The following is a 15,544-nucleotide window of genomic DNA, read 5'->3' on the forward strand; positions in this document are numbered from 1 at the left end:
AATATTTACATTCTGGTTTTTTGCATCCATGGTGACAAATAACTTGACTTGACAATAGTGGGCAGAGGCAACAAAACCAGATTGAAGGGTTGTGTACAGTATGGTATGCTCAGGGGTGTCAACTGCTGATTCATTTCACACACATACACACACACACACACACACACACACACACACACACACAGAGAGAGAGAGAGAGAGATCATGTTCATGAGTTAACTAGCAACCACCGTCCACCCTCCCAGTGTCGTTTATCACCTTCCTGCCTCTATCTCTCCACACACACGCCAGTTTCACCCAGTATGGCCAAGCTGCTGCCTCCTCACCGTGGACTGGGACTCGGCCCACGGCCCCACACGGCTCCGATCCCTACCACACACCTCTTCAGAGGAAGACAGACAGGTGAGGTACCCGGGAAGACATGGATCCAGACACACAGGGGTAAGTGTTTTTTTTACCCTTCAGTTTCCACTGCTATATCCTGTCAAAAAAGCCACATTAAATCTACTTTGATTCAGTGTTGCAAGACATGAAAACTTAAAAGAGGGGTGAATACATTACGATGAGTTGTCATTTAGTCCAACCAGCCAAAGGTATTAGCATATGTCATATTATGTTATGTGACATATGCATGTATTATATACATATATATATATACATATATATTTTCTTGATCATCAAAAGAAATTTCCGTCCAGGGAACCTATCACTCTGTTTTTCCCTGAAGTGGCCTCAAACATTAATGACACTAAATACTTCATCCTGATCTGACCCCCTCAGTCCACCCAGTAACCAACCATCCACTCACCCTGGACAAGGTGGAGCCTCTGATTCATGGCAGCCTGGCACAAATCAAGTCAGCCTTCATAGCAGTGGATCCCGATGGGACAGGGCTGGTGAGCAAGGAGGAGTTCAGACGAGTCCTCGAGGGGCTGCTGTGCATCAGCCAGAACCAGCTCGACACTCTGGTCCACAAGGTGAGAGGGACTTTCATTTAAGAGGTCAGATGGCACAGGCTCCAAAATGTAAGGTGGCAGCTTTATCATTTAGGCTTGAGTGTGGGACATCCAGTAGAAGAAAGTTCACTCCATCTCCTTCTGTGAGGTCTGTAGGTGCTTGTGGAAAAACATTTAAATATGTGTGTTACACAGCAGGAACCTGAAGCTAACCAAAGCCGTGTCTAACCAAGGCACTTTAAAAGAAGAAATGGGAACATAGAAAGTAGATTTTAGGTTGCTATCAAACCTACCTTGTGGAATCTTCATTGCATTTTTTTAACAAAAATACTACGTCTGCCAAGGAAAATGAATGAATGTGTGTGAACCCACTGAAAATGGCATATTGGCGTGTTCAGAAATTCATTGGCTATTCCAAGCGTCAGTCATCTTCAAAATTGGCTGTGATTGGCTCAATCGTCACACATGTGGCGGAGGAGGGCTGACCTCCACTGAACTCAGATTGTTATTGGCTCCACTGGTTGCTAGGCTCCATGTGGTAGATTGTGATTGGTCAAGTGAGGTGAAATTTGAAGCATGTGACTCCAAATAGTTCCCTTCTGCCTAAGTTTAGGGAAGTTGAAAGTAGAAAACGACTTTCTGTGGATTTCTGTCTTGTAATGGACTAAATATCTTTAATGCAGTGGATCCTGTGGACTTTTGTTGATGTTTCCAGACCGTTTTTGTCTGTGTATTATCAATCTGTGGATAACTGAGAGACGGAATCAGTGACTTTCCTCTATGATGTGTCAATTTTTAAAAGGTTGTTTGTTTGCTGTTGGCGTTTATTGTGCCTCCTGTTGAGATTGCATCTTGAAACGGCTTGCATCAATCGATTCATGAGAATCAAAGCTTTCTAAAGGTGTTTAGTATGAGTATAAATGTGAATGTAGCATTTGTGTCAATAGATGGGAAGACAAATAAACTATCTTAATTGGTCCCATGGGCTGGCCGTGGGCGGCGGACATAACATGAAGTAGAGGGAGAAAAGATAGCCAAATCTGCAATCATACAGATGAAAATGAGGGCTGGCTGTGTGTCAGAAGAGGGTTGACACTACTATTACATTACTCTTTTTATTCAGTTTTTATAGTTTCAAGTGTTTAGAATTGTATGAAAGTGACATCATGCAGCTTTTCTCATGGCCATTTTGCTTTTAAGCTATGGTACAAATTCCATGTGGGTAGGTATGTAACAAATGAAAAGTAACCAAGATAATTGCATTTCAAGTTAATGTGTCTGTCCCTTCCTTCCTCCACTGCTTGACAGGATTGTCCAGTGGTTTAAAAGACCAGCCCTCGAAAGGTCTCACCCTGGGTCTCTTCCTGATGTCGGCAGCCAACTGAAGTGTGTCTGACCCTTTGCTCTGAACTCCTTGCAAAAAGGGCAAGTGGAAGAAACTGCTTTTTAGAATCCCTGTATAGGACTTGGATATATCTTCCACATCTGACCCTATTACATTCAAGTATCCAACTGGGAGAAGATCCTGTGATAGACTTAAAACACATGAGAAGGGTTCTGTGTGTCATTTGGCCTGGGATTGCCTTGAAATCCCCCAGGAGAAGCTTGGTGAATAAGCCTGGAGGAAGGACTTGTAGGGTACATTGCTCAGCCTGCACTGTGACCTGGATCCAAACAGGGAATTTGTTCTCTGGGCCTTTTTTCCCCCAATTTAAAATGGGACAATTCGAACCAGTTTGTCAGCTCTTTTTTTTCTAAGGTCAAAAATGAACTTTGAAGCTCAGTTTCATTGTTTAGTTCAACAGACCTTCTCAATTTTGGAGAGGGATGGCCAACCAACCCCTAATACCGTAAACCGGGCCTCAGAAAAAGACTGTATTAGATTTTTTCTGTGTTATGTGAGGCATCATCCAGAAGATGGCAGTAAAATATTTTTTTTAATCTCTTCCAGGAAGCTGACATTGACAAATGATGCTCTGTGGCCGTGGAGACTGGTCAGAGGAGAAGTGATTCTGGCAGCTGTTAATGCAGACGTTATTTGTTTGTACCTCTGTTGCAGGGATGGCATCAGTTTTTCCTCTGAGCCAGCCCACAGACCTATTCTTTTCTCTCTCTCATTTCATGCATTCCTCTGCAGCCTGCAGATGATTACCAAAAATGAAGGCATAAAGAAAAACAAAAAACTAATCTCGGCCATGAAAGCAGCAGCAGTAATATTTTTGGGCTGATGTAGGATGCGGAAGTCGTCACTCTGCATCCGTGAGGCCTAATGAGAGTGTTGAGGCCGCGTATCAGGATGCTTCTCCTCTCTGGCATTGATCAATGGAGCGTGCACGTGTGTGTGTGGTGTGTTTGGGGTCCGTGCACGGCGGCATAATTCCCCCTCTGCCTTCATCTTCATCTGTGAGCACGATGCCTCTGTCACTCTGCTACGCCACTGTAATCGTCTCCACTGTTCCTCTTTGTTCCGTCTCAGCGCTCACGCCTGACAGTTTGACTGCCTGTCTTTCCCGCACAGATTTCCTCCCATAATATCAGCACTTTGTGTCCCCCCCCCCACCCAATACACAACCCCACTTCCCTCCATCCCCTACCCGCCCCTCCCACTCACCGTCTTATTCATTACAGACACTGTGTGGATGTGTGTGTGCTTGAGTTGTAGAAAGTTTACTTTAAAGGACTATCAGTGGAGTAGCAGCTGTTGTTCTGGTGACATTCTTATGTGGAAGTTGCTTTGTGCTTGAGGGAGCGAGATGCCACAAGCAGCCCGACAACCCCACCCCCACTTCTTCTTCTTCTTCTGATATTTATTTATCTATCTGGTCTCACGCCACATTTTGAGACTGAGATCCTTTTTTGTTAAATATTGATCAGTTATTGAATGTGCACTGGTAGCGGGGGTAATAAAAGAGAACTTGCTTGAGTAATCTGAGCTTAATGTGGAGGATGGACAAAAAGACAATCACGGCTGACAAATCTGATGATACAGAAAAAGCCGGTGACAGACAGCCAGACTCATGCAGAGAACAAGACAGAGAAAATCCACTGCATCACGAGAGCTCAAGCTCCGTCTCCTCCCTTGTTAAATGTCTTTTTTTTCTGTGTTTATTCAGTGTGATTAGAATTGATTTTGATTCCCCTTAAATGTTGCAGCATCCCGACTACCTCTCTGGAGACGCACTCCACAATTTAAAGACTAATTTGAATCACATTTAGCTGTGAGACTCTGGACATACTCTATGTTATCTGGTTTCCGTTTGAAGTCTGTTTGTTGTCTGAGTAGTATTGACCAATCACGTTTGAGCGGGCTTTGGTTGCATGCACATAAACAGAATATGTGAAGAGCAAAAAAAATGCATTGGCCAAACCTAGAACCCACTGTTTGTCATTTGACAACAATTCTGCCTTTTATTAGCTGCATTTATATGCAGATATTGTTTATAGAGAATAGCTGAAATGTTGATTGGTGTTGGTGGAGAGCAAAATAATGTATGTCTGCTATATGCATAAATAGGTAACTGGTTGCTATTATTTTTTCTATATCAGATTTATACTATATAATAATATGCTAATGTTGTATTTAGAGCATGTTCTGCTTTCCCAAAGTGGCCAAAAATCAACTGCCCGTATAAAATGCCTAATCTGTAGTAGATGGTAGAAATAAGAGTCGGGTTTGTTAAACTTTTCTGCCAACTGATTGAATGATGCAACTACCCCATACTGTATAAGTCCTTAATAACTCGAAAAGACAGATCTAGCTTTAAAAAGGTGGTTTGACATAACAGATACTGCTAAGAAGGCTTTTTCAGACTAAACTGTTTCCTAAATTGTGACCATATTCTGATTGTTGGAACTATAACTGGATTGATTAACCATTTGCAAGTGCTAATGGGGAAGTGACTAAGTGAATTGGGACATCACGTGATTCTGTCTTCACCCATTCAGGTGCATGCTCAAGTGAGCTGTCTTGGACAGCTTAACCAGCCCATTAGTAATAGAGACGCTTGGGCATAGCCATCCCTCCCAGTGCTTTAGATTTTTGTGAGAATGCTGATGTATCTGAGGCTGCCTGCCATGCCAGATGAAGCCTGTCATGAGAGCTAAACTGTGAGGTCACTGTCCTGAAGGGAAACATAGAGGCAGGGATATAAAGGGAAGCAGGGTTCACTTTTTTGCAGATTCAATTTATAGCCAGAGACCTTCCCAAACTGTTCCAGCCTGGATAGGATAGAGGGAAGAGATAATGCAGGCTTTGTGTTATATATGAGAAGGTCGTCAGCGTACAATGACACCTATCACCTCAAAGGAGCAACACTGTCATAATTCAGCACTCTTACATCTTGGCACTCCTCAACCAAATACAAGAGATGGAAGTGGAAACATAACTAAATCAAATAATAATAATAATAATAATAATAATAATAAGAAGAAGAAGAAGAAGAAGAAGAAATCCCTTCAGTAGGAAACGTGAACTGAAAATGACAGCAACACATATTTGCATTTTAGTGCAAGGCTTATTACTATGAAACAGCACAACAAAAACACAGAATTTACTTTTGGCGATCAGTGAAATAAGCAGATCTGTGCTTAAAACCAGATTATATTGTTAGCAACAGTCAGATATTGAGCACCGTTTACCGACTGTGGTCTAGATGGCGACGAGGAGCTGTTCTACAGCCGTGCACACACTCCCACACTCCCTGTGCCATTTGTCGCTCCCAACGTCTGAATGCATTATTTCATGGGTTCATGTCTTAATAAATGAATGAATGAATGAATTGTCTATTAATATACAATGTGGAAAATAGTAAAAATAGGGAACGCACTACAACAACTTTATTCATGGCAAGTATGACAAGTATTTTTTAAATAACAGACTTACAGGCTAGTTTGCCGCACCACAGTTAATACATTTTAATTTGAGAATACTAATATATGGAGATTTCTTCTAATCTACAGGATTAATCCTGACTAAAGCTTTGTTTCTTCCTGCAGAAAGAATAACCACCATGAAAACAATGAAAAAACAAAGCTAAACTGCTGTTTGCGGTATGTCATGCATCACGGCCCTGCCCTCCATACCATCCGCCACTGACCTCCATCTCACCTTCAGCCTCAAACTGAACTGCAGGTGTAACAACACTGTCACAGGTATATAGAGCATAGAGAGCCCCCCCCCAGTCCCCTGAGGTGGGGGCTGTGTGTTACTGCTGATAGCGGTGATAATTGGACGGTGTGGTGTCTATAATAAGACTCAATGCTAGGAGCTCCGCTGGGGACTGCTGCACTGGATTACACCATGGAAGGATGTAGGGCAGGGCAACAGGGACTGTACTTTGATTATGAGCCACCAAAATAGGTATACGTGCGTGTGGGTTTGTGCGTGTGTATTTGTGTTCTTGATCGAACGTACTTTGTGTGTGTTTTTGTGGAAAGTATCTCTCTGATTGTGTGTGCTTAGGGTTGTGCCAGCTTCTTGCCAGTTTTCCTAAAAGTGTGTGTGTGTCCATTCACGTGCGCGTGAAAAGCAGCGCAAGGTCAGAACAAAAGCATGCGGCTCCATTCCCCGGGTGTGCCCTGTTCTGGAGAGCTCCCCAAACAACCTCATCCTGAAAAAAATGGCTGCTCTGCCCACCTGAGGCCAGCCACGCCGCTCTTCCTGTCTCCACGGAGATGCCATTACATGTGCCATTAGCACAGACGCTGGTACTGGAATGTTTGAAAAGTTTGGAGTGGGCTCGAGTGCAGGAATGAATGTTGGATCTGGAGTAATGTTTCCCCCGCGCCGTCATCTTCATCCTCCTCTTGCTTGCCATCATCATCGGCCTCACAGTCATGTTGTTTTCCGTGTGCCACTCCACTCGCTGACGCATCTCTGTGTTTGTGGCTGCTGCAGGTGTGTGAGAGGAGCGGGGAAGCGGTGGACTACATGCAGTTCCTGAGGAGCTTCAGGCAAGCCCCCGCGGCCCGCAGAGCCTGCAGCAGAGGCGGCAGCGCAAGGTACACGGACGCCAGAGAAGCACCACGCTGCGTTTGCATTTTTAGGCGTTTGGTGGCAGCAGCTGAACGTGCTCTAACTCTGTGTGTTTCTCTCAGGCGTGGCCCACAGAACGCCTCCATGTCCCTGTGTGACATGCAGAAGCATCTCAAAGATAAGGTGTGTACCCTCTGAAGTGGTTGACGTGTTAATTGTTAAAAGCTGCAGCCTGGGATTTAGGCGTCATGGCTGGTCAGGTACGTTGAGCGTGTGGGCATTAAGCTGCAGAAATGCTCAGCATCAAAGTTTGGCAACATCATCGTTTATATTAAAGTCGAGTCGTGGTGCAATGCAGAATTGTTTTGACGAGTATACTCACATGGATGCACGTTTGCATGACGTGAAATGCATTCCTGCTATTCACCTGGATCCGCTGATGGTATTAAAGCACCAAGAAACGTCACAATGTGGCAGAATAGTGCAGATGAGAAGTGGAATGCTAGCGAGCAAGCATGAACGTGAGCAATTGAGCTTTCAAAACAACAAAACAGGAAAAAATAATCTATGAAAATGTTTTATCTGTGAAGCCTCCAGGATGCATTCAATGAATTTTCAACCACAATGTTGTTGAAAGGAGGACTAAAGGCCTTGTAACACCAGCATTTAAAAGGCGCAGGTTCGATTTAGAGGAATCGTCACAATTATCACAGCACAAGTCTTTTGTAACGTGAGTTAGCTTTGTAATGTGAATTTGAGTTGTTGAACCAATAGCAAACTTTCTTTACAACATTGAACTGAACATGTGTGTTAACCGTGTTGCACCACCTGCTTTTATTTAACCCCTCTGGGAAAGTAAAAGAGGAATGGTTTGCAGACAGTTAAACAGGAGTCAGTGGTGCAGGTGTGTCTCTTGAATCTACAGTATGAACTTATTGTCGTGTTAGGGAGCTCGTTAGCTGTTGGCAAGCTACCTAGCTCAGTGAGTCTATTGGGACTCACTAGTGCTAGCATATTCCTGGCTCTCCAAGCGTTAGCAGCTACCACTGCAGCTTGCCAGCTACAGTAGTTCTCCAAGTAGCACTGCAAGATGTCTTTGCTGCACTAATCTTAGAGCACCACATATTGTGACCAGAGCATCAGGCATCTAAATCACGTCCCAGTTCTGTCAAACGAATATTTGCGTTCTCACATTTTAAACAAAGGTTTCAGGCAAACATCAGTCTTGTTTCACGGCGCATTCAGGCTCAGGCGATGAGCATGAACACTTGGAGCATCGCTACCTGAACGACGGTGCGAGTGAATTCGCGCTACGAGGTCCATCAGTGCTGCAGTGTCGCCGTTCCACAGACAGTGCTTTGAAAAAAACAAATGAATGAAATCTTCAAACCGCTAACATGACTCACGCAGCTGCCTCAGTGTGTGTGTGTGTGAGGGGGTGATTCGTGTGGCAGCAGCATGTGTTTGTGCCAACTCTGGCAGAATTCATGCTCTACGTAGGAAGCATGACAGAATTGACTCTGGATTTGTGCTGCTTGTGTTCCACATATTAAACCGGGCTGCTGATGTTGTTTTGAAATGCAGAAAATTGACCAAATCCTCTCTGTGGATACATGAATGCCTGAGGGCTATCAGGGCTGTCTGTATCTTATAGAAGTGTGTGTGCGTGCGTGCGTGTGTGTGTGTGTGTGTGTGCGCACACCAAACTGTATGTTTCTGTCTTGGCTGTTTTCAGGAAAAACATGTCACAGCCCACATCCTTCAGTCACACAATACACATTTATTTTAAGTCAGCCCATGTCCTCCTCCTTTTACATCATGCCATTCTTTCTGTGCATATATATATATATATATATATATATATATATATATATATATATATATATATATATATATTGTTTGTTGTTTTCCTGCTATTTGTCTTACCAGCCGTCTGGACGTGTCCAAAGCGACTGACTTCTAGCAACAATGATATGATCCCAGCCAGGGCTAGAAAATAAGACAGGACTGTGTCAGAGTAACTCACACTGAGAAACAAATCAACCTTGTCAAGGTGTTTCATGTCCGAAACAAAACTCATTGGAGCGATAGTCAAACCTCATGTATATTTTCCACATACTGATGGAAAAGGCAAGGCTCATTTATATAGCGCCTCTCACCAACAAGGCAATTCGAAATGCTTTTCTTGAGACAAAACAGGCATGAAGACGAGATATGAAGGAAACAAAGAAGAGTGCAGCTGTAGCACAGTCCAAGATATGAGTGAATAGGAACAAACTGAATGTAATGAAAGGCAACAGAACACAGAACTGCTTGTTCCAGATATGTGGAGTGAGAATAAAAACACACCAGCACCCATATCAGCCATGCATGGTCATTTGTAGGATGATGCAGAGTGAAGACGATATATGAAATGATTGTGTGACGTTACAGTTGTGATATATGCCGGATCAGAGCAGATTCTATAGTGATCTTATAACTGTAGTTTGTCAAGTGGTGAGATGGGCAAAATAGAAAAACAATAGAGTGTCTGAAGAAACCAGAGCAGAGGATGGAGCCAGATTACATTATCCCTGTAGCTAAACCCAGAATAGCATATTCCCATTGTCCTCTGGCAAAACCTTCACTTTTTTCTATTAGAATCACCTGTCTGCGTAACGCCCTGCTGCTGCCACCAAGATTCTCCTGATAAAACGATGCCTGACACTCGCAGACAAATGTTCCATCATTTTTGGGGTATTTTCTGCCGCTCAGATAGTGATGGAGAGATGTCAGGAGATGAGACGGAGAGATGGCCGACAATTTAGGTCACTTGAAGAGAAGACTGATCCCTTGTCAGTTTCCTGTGAAACGACTGATTGATTAATTGATCGATCCATTTGACCAACCCATTAGCGGCAAAATGGCCAAACTTTCCAGCTTCTCAAATGTGAGAATTTGCTCCTGTTTTGGATGGTTCATTGGAAGAACCGAACAATTTGAAGATTTTTGAGAAAACATTTTTCACGATGAAAACAATTCCAAGGTAGATTCATTGAAAACCAGTAAATGTTGGTGTGTGTACATCACAGTCCTGATCATTCTTTATTCTCTACCATTGTTGTCCTTGTTCTAAGCTGTATGCCTCTGCCTGTGCTAGCACGTTGAGACCAATGGAAACCAGAGTCAGATTCCTTGTGTGTGTACACAATAGTTGCCCGAAAAAGCTGATTCTGGTCCTGCTGTAATGCCCCGAATGTAAAATGCTCATGCTCAGGTTTTCCAGCAGCGTGGTCAGTCCAGTTGACAGGAAAGGGATAACAGTCAAGCGCTGCAGATGCAGGCTCATTACTGCAGCCCTTATGGCCAGAGGTGTCAGGCAGCGGCTTCAAGAGGTCACACAGACGACCACAGCAGGCCAAGAGGACAGCTGTTAATGATCACCTTTGTGCTGCTCCTGCTTTGTTCCGCGAATGGCTGGTTTGCCTTTCTTCCATCGGTATGTTTTTCATGCGCAGCCAATTCTCAGATGGACCTCCATCATGGCACCAACTATGGTTGCTAGGAGACTTGTGAGGCAACTGCAAAGCCTCTTTCTTCCGCCCAAACAAATAGCAGCCATTTCTGAATTCATCCCCGTAAAACGCTCTGCATTTGACTCCCGCTTCTGCGGAAGACAATGGGTTCGGTTGTCACGGCAACAGGATGAAGATGTTGCCCTAGCCAGGTAGCGACCCCCCCCGTAGGACAAATGGAGGCTCCGTTTTCGAGAAAGTTGTGAAGAATAAATCAGATATTCGGAGGCCTGTTTACTGAACAAACAGCAAGGCCACAGGGGAATCCCTCTCTGCAGCACACACAGTTTTGGTGACTTTGATCTCTGTCAAAATTGTTTGTCAATTACTGTAATAAGGGTGAGTGTGTAGGAATCGGTGCGTGAGTGCGCTTGTGTGTGCGTGGTCACTGTCTGATGACTCGTCTTGGAGGACCAGCTGGGCCTGATAATGAGTGATGCACACACACATATGATGAAGTACCAGTCACAGCTGTTTACCCTGTGCGCTCGCCTTACCTATCAATATTCAATTAAGATCACTGCAACCGCCCCAACACACACACACACGCACGCACACACACGCTCACACTGAGGTAGCCATCCAAGGGTGGAATGAAAGATGTTTCTCAACTGTTTATTAACTCCATCTGTGTCCTCATCGCCTCCTCTCCTCTTTGTTCATCACTTATGTTCTCTTGGTGCGGAGTTAAATCTGCCAACCTACAGCACAATGTATACACACTGATCACCAACAGCTTAGAGCAGCATCCTGAGTCAGTGGGATCCCTGAACGCTGGTAGTAGTGCTGCTCAATATTACAGCATCACATGTCACAAATAATTAACTGCGTCTAATTCCAACACTTGTGCATGAGTTCAAAGGAGAGGTCATCTCCTTTCATTCCAGCTGTTCCCTGTTGAATAGTGTAGATAACTGATAGGACTTGTTTGTTCAGTTTGAAGTGTTAAAAAAATGTCTGATCATTTTTGTTAGATTCTTTACATTCACATAGTGTTTTTCAGTTTGTAAGAAACCAAAGCTCGCTCAGCTAAATGAGCTCTGAATGTACATGATAAAAGAAAAATGAAAAAAAAAAAGGCAAAGAAAAATGACATACTGCATATCACATTAGAAAATGATGAATGGTCCCAATAAGTCAGGGGTTAAGACGCTGACTATGAACCCCGACATCCACAGTTCAAGCTCAGCCCGGCGCCGTTGTTGCACAGCTCTCTGCCACTTTCCTGCCGTCTCTCCACCGTCTGTGATAACGGCGTAAAAAAGCTTTTAATATGGCAGCTGAAGCTTGGAAAAGTTGGAACATTTTGGAACAGATCGATACTTTTCAGACAGGTGTGATTGTTTTGTTTTTTTTTGGTTAGCTAATACAGTCCAGCAGCAGCAGAGCCGTGTTAAAATAATTCACAAAGCAACTTAAAGTAGATTCAGTCAAATTTCTGTCTGTTCTGTGATGGACAGGTGTGTTACTTCTGTCTATTTAATCCAGTTTTGGGAAGCTGGAGCTAATCTCTGCCTGTCTGTCTGTCATTTTGTGAAATACAGTACAGGTGTAGATTGACTGCTGTTGCTAAGACTGCTCACATTTTCTCCCTGCCGGTTTTACATGCTATTAAAAACTTTTCAAAAAATAACTGGCTGTTAGCGGACAGGTTGTGTTGGTTGAGCTGTCAGACCCCAGGGACTCCAGTCCAGTCGGACTACAGTCAGCACAGGTTTTTAAAACTGACTACTTTGATACAGCGTCCAATCCTCTATTTATCCTAACTGGGCAGCCATCACTTTTCCCCATGGGCGCTCACCATTATCCTTGGGTGCCCAAGCTCCTGAGCATGTAATCAAAAGAGACTGTCCTAAAAAGTCATTTCCAACCTGTTCTCATTCCCAGAGCGTCAAATACCGTCGCTTTGTCGGTGCAGACAACTGTATGTGATGCTCCCGGCTTTCAACTAACTCCAACGTAAACCCATCTGTGGCAATATTAGACTCCCAGAGCAACTGCTCCGACCGTCCAATGTGCTCTCATCTCAGCAAAACCTTCCAATCTGTGACTGCTGTGAAACGGTCACGGTTTGGTTCAGGTATGCATCAAAACTACTTGGTTAGGTTCAGGAAAAGATCGTTCACTTTTGGTTTCGCTTGCGGTTTCTCATGACGCAAATCTCCTGTCACCTGGGTGAAAGTGTGTTTGGTCAAACCATCCATCCACCCCACCTTCCTCCATTTTCAGACTTCATACTACATCCCCTTGGTCTGAGTCCCACGGATGGTTTTACAGTTAATTGAAAGCATCTCGCCACATACAGACGTGCCTGGTATGGTATGAGATACAGATGTGTCTGTATGAGATGTGAGGGGTGTAAAGTGCAATTGACCAGGCCATTTCTGCATGTGGCCCACGCCAACATCTGTTTTCAGCATCAGTTCGGCCCCCTCGCAGCTGTAGTAATTATGACGACGATGATGATGATGATGTTCTTAGCTGTTCTTAATGGACAGTCCACGCAGGGAGGAGGTCAGGTTGGATGGGTGGATGAGCCAACAAAAATATCGCAACACTAACCGTCTAACCCATTCATTTAAATCTGGAGGAACTGTTATACAGTATATACAGTATGAGAGTCTGCTATTGAAGTATAAACTGACCAATCAGGTCGAGATTCAAAAAGGTTCATGAAAACATTAAATTGCTCACATCAACAATCCTTCAATTCATTACACCTTAAAAATGAAGTCTTTTATTATTTACTATATAACTTAATTACTGTTTTATTATTTTATGTTATCGCACAGCCACTATCCAATTAAATCTGAGTTCCTGCATAACACAACGCAACCACTTTCTCTCTTAAAGCACTGACACAGGGGTGACTCAATTTGATTATAGTAGATAAAAGTCTTTCTTACATTTTAAATCAACTGTAGCTGCAACTGCAACTGCTTTTTTTTAACAATTCAAAGCTTGTGGACGGGAGCTAAACACAACACATAGATGTTTAGCTAGGGAGTGGCTGCTTCCTAAGGCCTTCAATACAACCATGCAGAAGGCCAAAATAATCAAAGCGACAAATACAGGACCTTCTTGAGCAAAGTGCATCCTATTAGAGTAGTGGCAAACTGGTCTGAGGGCCTGATTGAGTTTTTAAATATTCATCAGGATGTCCTGAGCAAAGTAAGTATTTTCAATCTATATCATCAGTGGAGAATCTGTAAAGAATGCTCTCTTTGTGGAAGCACTTCCTGAAACCAACATAACAGCAGGAAGCTTCCCATATGGGGATTCCCAGTAGTAAATCTTCATCAAATAGGGGTCTGTGGTCTAATCTGCATCTATTTCAGGAGCTGCAGTGTGAGTATTTCTGGAAAGCCCTCTTGTAGACCCTCCATGTTGTTTAGGTTATGTAGTGTCTTTGTAATACTAATGTTTGGATAGGGAGCGACAGCAGCAGACTGGTCCCAGAGCCCCTTATTATCCCTCTGAGCTCCACTTTAATGCCGTCTGTCTCTGGCACTCTGGAGCCGAACCACAGAGAAATTAGCCCTCTAATTGACAGACAAAAGAAAGTTCATCTCTGCGCTCTCTTATGATCGCCGTCTGATCTCCTCTCGCTTTTCTCTCTTTTCTCCTCTCTTCACGCTCGCTCTGTCACTTAGCGGCTTCTCCTCCTCCTCCGCCGCCCCCGTTTGTGATCTGACTGTCTCCCTTCATTCCCCTCCAAACTCGCCGTCTCTTTCTCGCTCCCCGTCTCCCCCTTTCATCCCTCCTCTTCAGAGAGCTGTCCCGTCCCTCTGCTTGTCTCTTTCCCATAATTCATAGTGACAGGAAAGGTTAGAGCAAGCGCGGCGGAGCTCTGGCTGACAGTGAGAGGAGAGCCGGGTGTCTTTTAAAGCCTTGTCGTTACACACTGTTTACAAGTCAGCGCAGTTTGACTGAAAGTACTGAAATGCGGTTTCAGTTTAAAGTCTGTGACATTAAATAAAGTCAGACAGACAGTGTTGGCACGTGAGGATTAGCGCTACACATTAATTATAGCACGACTATCATCGTGTTGTGTTCTGTGAGGCAGGCTTCTTCTTTCATTAGAGTTTTAGTTGGTGGTTTTAGCGTCCATGTGTGGGTTTCATCTTTCTGTCTTTCACAGGAAATTACCTGTTTTACCTTCAATACTCACTGCCAAGTCAAACAGTGTTTGCTAAATTCCAACATGCAGGTGGGGTGGGAGGCTGGAGGCGCAGACGCATCACATTAGTCATTAATCAAGCCTCTAATTAAGCCCAGCTGAGAAGGTTTCATGCTTAACAAATCAATGAAGATATTTCCCCCAGTTTAAACAGGTCAGCTGAATTAAGCAAACCAGTTTAAAGGTCCGGTAATGCCACATGTGAACGATTTTGGTTTCATCTGCCCCACCTAAATCTGTGCTTACTTCAGATTGGTTTGTTTGGAACAGGTGATGGTCTGAGTGCTGCTTCAGAGGCTCCTCTCCAGCCTGCCAAAATACACTTCTGGGGGAAATTTTTCTGGACTTTTCAATTTCAACACAGCTGTCAGCTTCGGGCTTGAGACAACTGTTCTGGTCCAATTTTGTGGGAAGAAAATGAGGATGCAGTCCTACCACATGGCCCAGAGTGATGTCAAAGGGTCAGTTCAGACTCATTAAAAACATATTTTGTCATGTCCCTTCAGTGGTAGATAGCCATGCAGATCGCTTTGGCTTTACTTGGCATAGTGTGACACATGCAACAGAACTTGTAGGTCTGTTTCTATATATGTTGATGCTTTCTATTCTATATATGGATTTCCATTTGTGGGAATGTTCACACATTTGTTGGCACGCGTGTTTACATGTGCAGTCTGCATGGTCAAGAGCAACGCAATTCACGTCCCACTGACCCACGTGGCCTTCTTTTCATCACAGAAACGGATATCTGGTAGCACAGCTGCTCATCTCCTGGTTCAGTTTCACGTCCATCCATGCCTTTCAATTACCCCAACTGTCATTCACCCAACGCTGTCTATGAGGCTGAATGAATGGGATTCATACATCTCAAACACTGGAC

At 43.9% G+C, this 15,544-nt stretch overlaps 1 protein-coding gene across 1 annotated transcript in view; it reads left to right on the forward strand.

Annotated features, from left to right (window-relative positions):
- Positions 1 to 302: 302 nt before the first annotated feature.
- efcab6 (EF-hand calcium binding domain 6) overlaps positions 303 to 15,544 on the forward strand; it is a 48,793-nt gene continuing 33,551 nt past the window's right edge. The window contains exons 1-4 of the mRNA XM_041964417.1: positions 303 to 441; positions 781 to 977; positions 6,853 to 6,956; positions 7,044 to 7,113. Of these exons, the coding sequence (XP_041820351.1) occupies positions 303 to 441; positions 781 to 977; positions 6,853 to 6,956; positions 7,044 to 7,113 (510 nt within the window). The remainder of the gene's footprint in view (positions 442 to 780; positions 978 to 6,852; positions 6,957 to 7,043; positions 7,114 to 15,544) is intronic.

The sequence above is a fragment of the Chelmon rostratus genome, chromosome 22 (genome assembly GCF_017976325.1).
Source record: "Chelmon rostratus isolate fCheRos1 chromosome 22, fCheRos1.pri, whole genome shotgun sequence".
In the NCBI taxonomy this organism is placed as follows: Eukaryota; Metazoa; Chordata; class Actinopteri; order Chaetodontiformes; family Chaetodontidae; genus Chelmon; species Chelmon rostratus.